The 12280-nt window shown below is 40.7% G+C and overlaps 1 protein-coding gene across 4 annotated transcripts in view; it reads left to right on the top strand.

The window, feature by feature from the left end:
* The window catches only part of ARHGAP22 (Rho GTPase activating protein 22), a 424298-nt gene that overhangs the window by 347273 nt on the left and 64745 nt on the right, over nt 1–12280 (top strand). For 3 of the 4 annotated variants that reach the window (XM_069067251.1, XM_069067253.1, XM_069067255.1), the window contains one exon: nt 5111–5287. In XM_069067251.1, coding sequence (XP_068923352.1) covers nt 5111–5287 — 177 coding nt within the window. The remainder of the gene's footprint in view (nt 1–5110; nt 5288–12280) is intronic. The other variant, XM_069067252.1, reaches the window with a different exon arrangement.

The following is a 12280-nucleotide window of genomic DNA, read 5'->3' on the forward strand; positions in this document are numbered from 1 at the left end:
GAAGGAAGGAAGGAAGGAAGGAAGGAAGGAAGGAAGGAAGGAAGGAAAGAAAAACTATCACAACAGAAGGGAGCAAGGCTAGCAATTTTGAAGATATTTAGAGGCTCTGGATGGAAGCACCTAGATGTCCACTATTAACATCCATATGTTTTAAGAGACAGCTCCTTAAAAGTTCAGAGAAATGGGGGCCACTTTCAAAAGCTCCAGTCCACCAGCTTAGAAAACCTCATTGTAATGGTGTAACTTACAGGAAAAGTCAAGCAAGTCCAAATCTTTGCTACCAAAGACAGGGAAGACCTGGGAAAGACTCCTTCCCTGTCACTTCCCACCTATCCTGATTATATTTCTCCTCTGCCTTCACAGCTCTATTTCCACAGTTCTGTACTCTCAAGTTTCTTCTTGTTGTTGTTCAGTCATTTTAGTCATTATGTCTTACTCTCCATGATCCCATTTGGAGTTTTCTTGGCAAAGACTTGGCACCAAAATGGGGAAGCCATAGCCATGGAGAAAGAGGCTTCTTGTCTTTGCCATTGTGGTCAAGTCATTGATCTTGTCTAAGGAAAAGGAAGAAGGAGCCTAGAAATGCCCTTCTCCCCTAAGTGAAAGCCTGTTTCACTACTAAGTGCACGAGCTGGGATTTAAATCCACCTCATCCTGATTTCAGGCCCAGTTATCTATCCATTCTACCAGACTCTCAGCACTCACACCAATAAAATCACAGATCTTCCTTGATGAACCTCCCTAAAAACTACAGGTTGTAGTAATCTTAAAGGTCAGTTTATGATTGGATATTGGTGATAGGAGGACTCATTCCAGGACTGAAACCAGTTAGAAGTCCTTCAGCAAGTATATTATTGCATTGGCATAATACCCTTTGCCATATTTATGCTTACTTCTCAAACATCTCAGTTTCATGTTGTGACAAAGCTAATCAGGGTGCCATCCAGGCTCCATTGTAATCATTTTTACCTAACCTTTTAGGTAAAGGAATTGATTTAACTTCTCCTAGCTATAAAAATAAATCATGGTGACACTACCAGTGTGACCTTTGGCAAATCACTTAACCTTTCTAGGGCCACAGTTTGCTCATCTCTAAAATGGGGAGGTAGACCCAACCCCTGAGGATCTCTTCTGGTTCTAAATCCATGATTCTACAATCCTGTAAAATCCTGCATAACTATTTGGCTCTAATATGACAGGAACAGTCCCTGTATTTTTTTAATTGCCCTAAAAATGTGAATATTTCCCCTTTTAAATGACTGACAGCTGGTACTGAAATGAACATATTTCAGATTGAAATGCCAGTGGCCAGACTGTCACTGTGTAGGTTATTTTGTGCTAAGTGCTCTGTGCCCTGGGTATCCCTGCCCACAACTGGGAAAATAGCCTGGTCTAGACAGATTCATCCCCATGGTAACTGTAAGTATGCTGCCAGCAATGTGGATACTTATCTCTACCAATAAGAGACTGTTCTTGCCCCACAGTGTCCCAAATTACACAAATTAGGGCAATATCAAAGCAACTGTGATTGGCAGGCAACATCCAGCACATCTTGTTAAGGAATTAATAGTACATGACACACAGCTATTTGCATTCTAGGAAGACAGGAACATCATTAGTCCTTCATTCAATTTCTGTTGTTGTTGTTTAGTCATCTGACTCTTGGGACCCCATTTGGGGTTTTCTTGGCAAAAACACTGGAATCTTTTGCCACTTCCTTCTCCTGCTCATTTTATAAATGAGGAAACTGAGGCAAATAGGGTTAATTGACTTGCCCGGGGTCACCCAACTAGTAAGTGTCTAAGTCTGTATTTGACCTCAGGAAGATGAGTCTTGTTGGTATTCTATCCATGACATCTAGCTGTCTTGATTCAATGCAGTTAACAAATTTATTAAGCATTTAAAGTCTACTTAGTGCCAAAAGGTTGAAATACAAAACTAAATAAAAAACCAGTCCCTGCCCTCAAGAAACTTATATACTACTAGCAGGATATGGTTTGTACAGAGAGAAGTAAAAACAAGGTAATTGGAAGTGGGAGAGTAGAATGATAGAATAGGAGGCTGGGGCAGGCTTCACAAAGGAGGTGCCCTGAAGGAAAGGGTGCCTTTAGAAAGGTGGAATCCAAGAATAGGAGTGCCTGAGCCACAAGGCATTGGGTTCACACAACAGTAGGCAATCCAGTTTGATGTTAGATACAGTGTATAGAGAAGAAGAATAGGAAACGAGGTTGGAAAGGTAGGTGGGGCCCCAAATGCTCCCCTGGGGAGTTGGTATTTTTCACTCGAAGATAATGGGGAACCTCTGAGTAGTGTTCAGCAGGGGAGTGACAGCGCTTTGATAAAGGGTACACATGCCTCAGCTAGAGAATCCTGTTGTCCTCTCAGACATGTCAAAGCTGACCTTTCCTTACAAACAATCACACTGTATCCGGTTTAATATTCCTCCGACTGCATCACTTTCAGAGATGTCAAGATTTTTATTTTATTGCCTCTTTTTACTTCTAGATTTCACTCTTTTCTAGATGTTTGATGCTGCTATATGTCTAACCTATCTTAGTCTGATAACTCAAGTATTACTGTACTGAAAAAGGAAATCTGTTCCGCCCATTTTACAGATGAGGAAACTGAGAGGTGAAGTCACTTTCTACTGAGGTTTCTACTAAATAAGTCCTGAGTTAGATTTGAACTCAGATTTCTCAATTAGTTCCATTAATGAAAGTAATTCATATTTATCTTTGTTCCACAAGATATGTTCATGTATATATTTATGTACATTTATACATATATACATGTATGTATAGACAGGTGTGTATATATACACATGTCGGTGGGTGTGTGCTAGGAATATGTGCACAACCTTTCAGAATATGGTCATTAAGCTAGCCTGCAAAGCTGGTGGTTGTGGTTGTGGTTGTGGTGGTTGTGGGTGCTGTTGCTCAGTCATTGACTTGTGGCCGACTCTTCCTGACCCCATGGACCCTAGCACACTAGACCCTTCTGTCCTCCACTGCCTCTCAAAGTCTGTCCAAGCCCATGTTCATTGCTTCCATGACACTATCTATCCATCTCATCCTCTGCCGTCCCCTTTTCCTTTTGCCTTCATTCTTTTCCCACCTCAAGGTCTTTTCCAATGAGACTTGACTCCTCCTTATGTGGCCAGTGCATTTAAGCTTCAGCCTCAGTATTTGATCTTCCAGTGAATAACCTGAATAAAATTAAGTATTGACTGATTTGATCTCCTTTCTCTCCAATGGACTCTCAAAAGTCTTCATCAGCATCACAATTCGAAAGCATCATTTCTGTGGCATTCACCATTCCTTAGAATCCAGCTTTCACAGCCATATACTGCTGCTGGAAAATACATAGTTTTGACTATGCGGACCTTTGTTGGCAAGGTGACGTCTCTGCTTTTTCATATGCTGTCCAGGGTTGCCAAAACTTTCTTCCAAAGAGTAAACTTCTTCTAATTAGAGTAGCACTCATTGAGATCTGCCACCTTTCTGCACTCAACATCAAAGATCTACAAAGGAACTGATGAACTTTTGTGAGGGGTCTGAATTAAAAATATATTTGGAGCATGATAATGTAGTTCCGCAACTTAATTCTGTATTTTTCAAAACAATCTCTCATAATTAAAAAAAAAAATTCTATTGCAATATGGAGTAATAAAATGAAAAGAGAAAAGAGAAAACAAACCAAGAAAATTTTGAAGAAAGAATAAGGATAGTTTACATTTCTGTATCCTTTAGGGATCAGAGGGTCTTAGATCTATAACTACAAGGAACCTCAAAGGCCATCTAGTCCAGCCCCCTCATTTTGCAGATGAAGAAACCAAGGTCTAGGGAAGTTATGTGATTTGTCTTAGTTTACATAGGTATAGAGTTAGAAGTAGGATTTGCATGCAGGTCTTGACCTCAGATCCAGCCCACTTTCCAAGGTATTGAAAAATTCTGTTCATACATGTGAGCTTCTCATGAACTTTACAGGAAAGCTATTCCAAGCATTACCATCATTTCACAGCCATGTACTTAGTACAGACATTGTAGGTGCCTAGTAAATACTTTTTGATTGACTGAGTAAACCAAGGCATCAGTAGACTTAGGCATCAGAAAACCTGTTGGTCCAGTAAGACCTAACTTCCAATCTTATCTCTGATGCCTACTACTTGTGGGACCTTGGGCAAGTCACAACTTTCCTAGGCCTTAGTTTCTTTTGTAGGGCAATTGGGTTAAGTGACTTGCCCAAGGTCACATGGCTAGTTTTTGTGTTAAGTGTCTGAAGCCAGATTTGAACTCAGGTCCTCCTGACTCCAGGGCCGGTGCTCTATTCACTGTGCTACCTAGCCACCTAGGCCTTAATTTCTTTATCTGTAAAATAAAGGGATCCAACCTGTTGGCTTCCACCTCTACATCTACTATCTTGTGATCCATTATCCCATTTTAGAACTTGTATAAGAACACACAGCTTATAAAGGGCAATGCCAGGATTTAAACCAGGCCTCCTAACATCAAGCCCATTCCTGTATATTAATTATGGCACTCTGCCTCTCAAGTAGCCTGCAAACCACTGGAATTTTGCTGAAGCAGTGATGGGGGAAAACCCCACAAAACCTCAGCTCCAGAAAGGAATTGCAAGAAAGAAGGTTCTTTGGAGATCAGTGGCATGCAAAGTGTCAGGCAGAATGTAAGAGTCATTGAAAGAGGAAACTGCAGCTTCTAAGATTTCAAAGAGCAAAATAAACTATGTGGTTGATTCAGAGATTCCTAAGCAAATCCTCTTCTTTTGTCTTTTGAGCAGGGAAATGTTCACGTTTGCTCCTGACCATAAATATTTAACATTTATATACCACTGTAAGGTTTGCAAAGCATTTTACAAATATTATCTCATTTGATTCTTACAACGACCCTGAGAAATAAGAGCTATTATTGCCCCCGTTTGATTGAAGAGTAGACTGAGGCAGACAGAATACAAGTAATTTGCTTGGGGATATCCTGCTAGTGTCTGAAACAGTTCTCTAACCATTTGGTAACCTGGCCACTTTTGTCACATTCGTAATCATGACATCCAGGAAGCAATAAGGTAGTAATGGATGTGCTTTTTTGTCTTACAGGTGGTGCAGGGGACCGGGAGAAGATGCCTGTCAATCATGAAGCTTTCCTCCTTATGGCTAACTCCCAGAACGACATGGAAGATTGGGTGAAAGCCATCCGGCGGGTCATATGGGCTCCATTTGGTGGAGGTATTACAAATAGCTCCCATGCTCCTAAATTAAAACTGTTGCCTCAAGGTAAACCTCTTCCTCCCCTACTCAGATATGCATCTTGTTCCTGAGTCCCCCATGTGTATTTCTAAAGCAGTCGTTCATAGCCAGGTTGGTCTGTAGGTCTTTTTAAAGGAGGTTGGGACAAAACACCAGAAAGGTCATAGAACTGACAAAAAATACCAGGAGAAAAACATTCCCCCCAATGGGAAGCAAAACTGCTTTTTCAGAGATTCCCTTCTCTTAGTAACGCACTCACTAATGTAACTTGGGTGGGTGTTGGTGTCTGTTTGGGTACTTGTCGTCCTGTATTTGGGAATGTTTGTGTATAGACAGTGAGTGTATGGTTGTGTGTTGACAGTGAATACTTCTGTGTATACACATATAGGCTGTGTGTGTGTGTTCATACTGCACATGACCCCTTTCACCCTTTTGCTCCTGCCAGATGGGACAGATGTTCGGATCTGCCTCCATCCTCCATCCCCCCCCTGTAAAAACTGAGCTCCCTATTCTGCAGCTGAAACTGTTTCGGGAAAACAGTGGCCAAAGCCTCTTAATGGGAGATGATCCCTGAAAGGAGATGGAGAAATAATTATATGGATAACATTGGGAAAAGAAATAAAGCAGGGGACCAGAAAATTCCAAAGACAAGGATCCTGCTCTCTCTGTCACCCCAGGGTCTCCAGACCCTGAGCCGTGTGAACACTAGTTCTACACCTCTCTCCTGCTCTGTTTGAAATGGAAGGAGTCTCATTCGTTATTCTGGACAAATCAAGCTCGTGGGTGAAGCCACTATATGCTTTGTTGTTTTTCAGCCATGTGCAGCTCCTTGCGACCCCATGAGGGGTTTTCTCAGCAAAGATACTTGAAGTGGTTTTGCCATTTCCTTCTCCAGCTCATTTTACAGATGAGGAAACTGAGGCAAAGAGGATTAAGTGATTTGCCCAAGGTCATATAGCTAGTGTCTGAGGTCAGATTTGAAATCGGAAAGACGCCCTAGGGCGCCACCTAGCTGCTCTTAGACATCTACATATTAATTCAGGCTCAGAACTGGTCTCCTGGGTCTGTCCACTGTCATCTTACAGCAGCGTTCCTTGGCAACTCATCCACCTGTTAACCATTGCTCTTTATTCTCTCCCTATGGGACTCTTTCATAGGCAGCTGGGCATCACAATGGATAGAGAAGCTGGGCTGGGAGTCAGGAAGAGAAGAAATCAAACCAGCCTTGCTAATTGTGTGACCCTGGGCAAGTCACTTAACCTCAATAGCAGCAGCAGCAACAACAAAAAGCCTCAACTATAAAGTAGGGATAATAAAAGCACCTGTTTCCCAGGGCTGTTGTGATAATCAGATGAAATAATATTCCTGGGACAAAGTTGGTTGGTTGGGTTAGTTGTTGTAGTAAGTGCTTAATAAATGCTTATTCCCTTAGCCCTGCCTCTATAGGAATCAGAGTCATAGATTCAGAATTGGAAGGGCCCTTGGTGGGGTAATCAAGGACTACCTGCCCATTTTACAGATGAATAAACTGGCATTTATAGAATTCAGTATCAGACCCTAGATTTAAAACCAAGTCCACTCTGACTCAGATCAAGAGCTCATTCCCCAGCAGTGTGCTGCCTTCCTAGCCACTTGTACCTTCCCTGTACTCATTCATTCATTCATTCATTCATAAGCACTGATTAAGATTTTAGTAAGTGGTGAAGACTGTGCTAGGCAGCTGGGAATATGAAAACAGAAATGGCACTAAAGATCATTATCTACTTGACCAGCCTTTAAAGTATCTTTACTGCTAAAAATGGAAACTACTACATACTTTGGAAATTTAGAATTCTTCTAATGTGCAAAAAATCCATGTGTTCACTTTGGTCTAAGCTCTTAAATCAAAGATAATGAAATGTCTAATATCGTTTGCCTTTGGTGTAGGTGATGTCTGAGAGATACAATTAACAAGAGGTACCAGACTCCCAATCCATTAAGAGTTAAGAAAATTAACTCACAATTAATTCAGCCTGAGGCCAGGCCCTAGGTATCAGCAAAATGCAAACATGAATAACTGAAGGCCAGAGGAAATGGGTTTTCCGATGCCAAGGGGCTCAAAAGGAGGGATTATTTCTGGCTGTGCAAGTGCCAGATGGTGAGGATAGAGGCTTAAGTATCACTTATGAAAAAAACAGCATCGGATTCCAGGCCTGTATCACGGAATGGCCTGTCCAGCCATCATTTTATATGCTGCCTCCCAGGAAGAAAACCTTGAGCCCCAGGATTCTCTCTTTTCACTTAAGGAGAACTCTCCCTTTTCTTTCAAAGCAACGGGAAAGTTCCCTTGTTTTCCTTTGAAGATAACAATCTTTTGGCTGGGAGTCCTTCCCACCCAAGCACTCCACAGTGGGCATCCAACCCACCTCAAAAGTCTCTCTAATTATCACCCACAGGTAATTAGTACTCAGGAATAGGAAAAGAACAGGAAGGGGAAAGGGATGACTGCAGAAGAAAAACATACTTTTAGGAGCCACTTTATGGGCAAAGCAGAGCAGTGGTATGACTTGGGGATAGACAGAGTTGGCCAAGAAGACCCAGGTTTGGGTCTTGCCCAGCTTCAAGCCCTGACTTGGACAAATACTCATGTTGTGACAGAATAGCAAATCATTTCATCTCTGTACGACTTGCACAATGTAGAGAAGGTACCATTCTGTATTGGTGGAGAGAGTTCCTTCATCTAGGAGTATATCTCTCCCATTAGATTTTCCTTGAGAGAAGCAACTTTTTGTTTGTTTGTGGACCTTTCTTTATGTGAAAAGTGCTTAGCACAGTTCCTGGCCCGTAGTAGATAATTAATAAATGTTTGCGGATTTGATTGGTAGTTCCCTCTATCTCTATATAACCACAGTCCAGTCTCTTATCCCTATCTTATGGTCTAGAGCTGGCTTTGATCACTTACTGACTGTGTAATCCCTCATTTCCCAGGAGCAGAATTCTCAGGGAATGAAAGTCACTTGGGAAGAAAACATTTTCTCCGATTGTGGGATATCTCTTTCAGTTTCACTAAGGTCAAATGATTATGGAGAAAACACTTGAAAAGGAAGAGAATCCCTGTGTGTTATGGTGGAAGTCAGTTTTGCTGTTGACTATATTACCAGGTGGACTTTTGAAAAGCTGTTAATGTGGCCATAATAATTGGATCATGTGATACAATTATGTCTGATCCCAAGACTTAGTCTAATACTTTATCATCTAGTAGATGAGTCCAGATGTCCACTGTTGGGTCACAAAGTAATATGACTACTTTTATAATTGATCTTTGTCTTAGGAATTATATTTAGGACTTGAAATATACAGCAAAGGTCCATTTAGTCAAGCTCTATCTACTCTGCTGATACTGCTAAGAACTCAAAATTCACATGGAAGAGGGATTAGACTCATTCTGCTTGACCAGATAGGGGAGAAGGAGAAGAAATAGTGAGAGTTTTAGCTTATAATGAGGGAAATCTTCTAACAATTATGGCTATTCTTAAAAAAAAAAAAAGGAATGAGCTACCAGAGGAAGCAGAACATTTCCTGTTGTTATGGGTCTTCTTCCAACTGAGTTTGGATGATCACCCAAAACAGTGTAAAGCGGATCCATGCTTTCAGTAAGGATTGAATTCATTGGCTTTTGTCTCATCAAACCCTTCAATTTATCCATCTTTGGTTTAAGTAGACTCTTACCTAAAAAAAATATTTATACAACTATATGAAATTGAATTATAGAAATAAACCTCACCAGTTGTATTAATTTCCCCCATTTTTGAGGTACAGAAGAAAAGCATGAATCAAAGAAGTTACAGATCAGTCTATGTGCTTGGACAGGTAAATTTCAACTTGTCTTTACAGAATCAGATCATCAAGGGTACCTCAAATTATATTGTTATCTATATTTACGAGACATAAATCAAAAGAACTGGCAATTTACCTAGTTAATTTGTTCAAAGTATATGGCCCCTTCAGATGATTAGAGGGGAAAACCAGTTGGGGGCGTGAGTGAAATAACCTGGTTGTTGGGTTATTGGTAAATTAACCCCAAGACAGCCAAATCTCCACAGCTCCTAAAAGAGATTCTGCCACCCTCTGAGATCCAGTTTCCACCAGTTGAAATCCTTTCTGACAAATTAGGTGCCACTTTGTGAAGCCTTTCCTTATCAACACACACACACACACACACACACACACACACACACAGAAATACACAAAGCTGAAGGAGTATTCTCCCTGGATGTCTCCATTGTTCTTCATATATTCTGCCAAATATCATAACTAATTGTGTACGCTGACCATAAGTGAATCGTACTTTTGTATAACCTTCCGGTAGGTTAGAAGCCAATTGAGGACAGAGACTATATCTTATTTCAAACCCAACCACACTGCTTTGGACATAATAGCTATTTAATAAATGATTTACTGAACCTAATTGAATTGAGAGAGCAAACAGACCCAGAGATTACTGTTGTTCTGGGAATAAAAAATCAGGACATATGGTCAAACAAATGATTATCTTTTTGTTGGTGTTTTTAGCTGTATACTTTCCTTTCTAAAGTCAGGATGGACCGTCTCAAATTTATGATTTCCTTACTCAGAGGCACAGAACAATCCATCATTGGTGAGGCCAGGACCAAAACTTTGGTTTTCCCACAGTGAGCACTTAAAAAGCCTACTCTGTGCTAGGCACTAGGTAGACAAAAAAAAAAAAACAAAAACAAAAGTCCCTTCTCTGAAGGAATTTAGATTTTATAGGGGGAGATAATAGGTATAGATTTAAGCATATACAAATTTATTTATGTATATATAGCTATAGATATAGCTGTGTGTGTGTGTGTGTGTGTGTGTGTGTGTAGGAGGGGGGAGGGAAATGAGAAAGAGAGAGAATGCAAAATAAATACAAGGTGGAAGTAATCAGAAGAGAGAAGAGGTGATTGGATCTGGAAAGACCTCTTAAAAGGCAGGGCTTGAGCTGAGTTTTAAAGGATACAAGGGATTCTCAGAAGTAAAGAGAGAGGAACTCTTGACAATCATGGCATCTTGTACAAAAGTACTAAGAAAAGGGAGGGAAAAGGGTGCCAGGGGAGGAGCACCAGATTGGCTGGACCATTGTTTGCATCGAGGAAAATAATGGATAATAACCAAAGATAGGTTGGAGCCAGGTTGTAAAGGGATTTTAATGCCAAACAGAAGAGTCTGTATTTGTATGATGGCAAGACAATGTGGCATAACGGAGAGGTGGAATGGGACACAGGAGACTTGAGCTCTAGATGTCGTTGAGTCATTTTCAGTCGTGCCCAACTCTTTGTGATGCCACTTGGAGTTTTCTTTGCGGAGATACTGGTGGGGTTTGCCATTTCCTTCTCTAAGCTCATTTTACAGATGAAGAAACTGAGGAAATAAAGGTATAGGACTTGCCCAGGGTCACACAGTGTCTGAGGCCAGATTTGAACTCAGGAAGTTAAATCTTCCCTCTTCTGGTCCTAGGTCTTATCACTGGGCAAATTAACCATCTCCGTTGGCCGTTGGCCTCAATTTCCTTATCTGTCAAATAATGGAAAGAGCACTGGACTGAAAGGTCTTTAAGGCCCTTGGCCATTCTGATAGTCTTCAGTTCCATGAACTACAGTGAAGCTAACTGAAATGATGAATGAATAGCCCCACTTTGTTAATTTCTGTGTCACTGAGGAAGGGCCCTAGGGGCTAGAAAGCACAAATGTAGTTATTCTGAGTGCTAATTCCTCTCCTCTTCTAAGAGACTGCTTTCACTTGCTCCATATGAAGCATTTCAGAGGCATAGAGACACATGGATACAAAGGTGGGGCAAAAGTGGCTCCAGAGAAAGCAAAGTAGCCTTAGAGACCCTGGGAATCATCTAGTCCCAGCCCCATGTTTTACAGACGGGGAAACTGAGGCTCAAAAAGGTTAAGTCTCCTGTCCAAGGTCACACGAGTCATAACTGACAGAGCTAGGATGTGAAATGAGCCCTTACCCTTTGAGCAGCACCTAGGGCTGCTTCCCACAAACTTCAACCTGAAAAGACAGACCCACTAGCCATTAGAGGCCTAGTTTGTCTCCCTGGGGAGGTGAAAATGCCCAGAAGAAGGAATTTAACCAATGATTTAAATGCAGATTTTCCTTACTATCTGGGAGAATATCTGTTTGAAATTCAAAGTGTCAAATGGTAGCCCTGGGCTCTCCAGGAGTCAGTGAGTTGAAAATTTTAATTTCACCAGCAAGGGTTTTTGGCTACAATTCAAAAGTCCTTTACAGAAAATTGGAATAAAAGGTAATTAAAGTAAATATGATTTTATTGTGTCAGTAACAATGAATGAATATCACTAAGATGGAAAAATAGTCAGAGAGCCTATTATGACTTAGAATAGACTTTATCAAAAGTGGTGAATTTTCAACACTTGACCTATAGGTCTAGGAGTTAAGTTAAATTCTTCTTCTAGGAGTTAAGTTAAATAAACTTAAATTAACTCTTCTTCTAGCAGTTAAGTTAAATTCTCAAAGAGGGCTCAGAGAATTTCTACATCAAATTATAATATAATTGGAAAAAGTTTGACAAAATACATTAAAAATACAATTCAACACAGATAATGTTACTTTGTGGTTTTCTAAGTCAATATGTGACCTTGTAGGGATCTGCTTCTATTTGAATCTGATATCCCTGCTCTAAAAGGTCTGTAATTTTATCTACACAAGTTCCTAATCTCCAGAGTTTTGGGGAAGGTCTAGAATTTATAGAACCATAAAGTCAGAGCTGGAAAAGACCTTAGAGTTCGTTTAACTCAACCCCCATGTTTTACAGAGGAGGAAACAAGCTCAGTCTGATGAAATGCTAACTTTCTGGTAGTCACATAGCTAGTAACTATCAGAGTTAGGGTTCCATCTCAGGTCTTACTGACAGTGCAGGGAGAGGACTAACTTCCAGATCCTGGTGCAATTGCAGGCAAGTCCTTTACCTTCTCTGGGTTGTTTTATCTTCTGTGAATGAGT

Source organism: Petaurus breviceps, unplaced genomic scaffold (genome assembly GCF_028583685.1).
Source record: "Petaurus breviceps papuanus isolate PSGF00001 unplaced genomic scaffold, PetGlider_PUasm1.0 90740, whole genome shotgun sequence".
Taxonomy (NCBI): domain Eukaryota; kingdom Metazoa; phylum Chordata; class Mammalia; order Diprotodontia; family Petauridae; genus Petaurus; species Petaurus breviceps.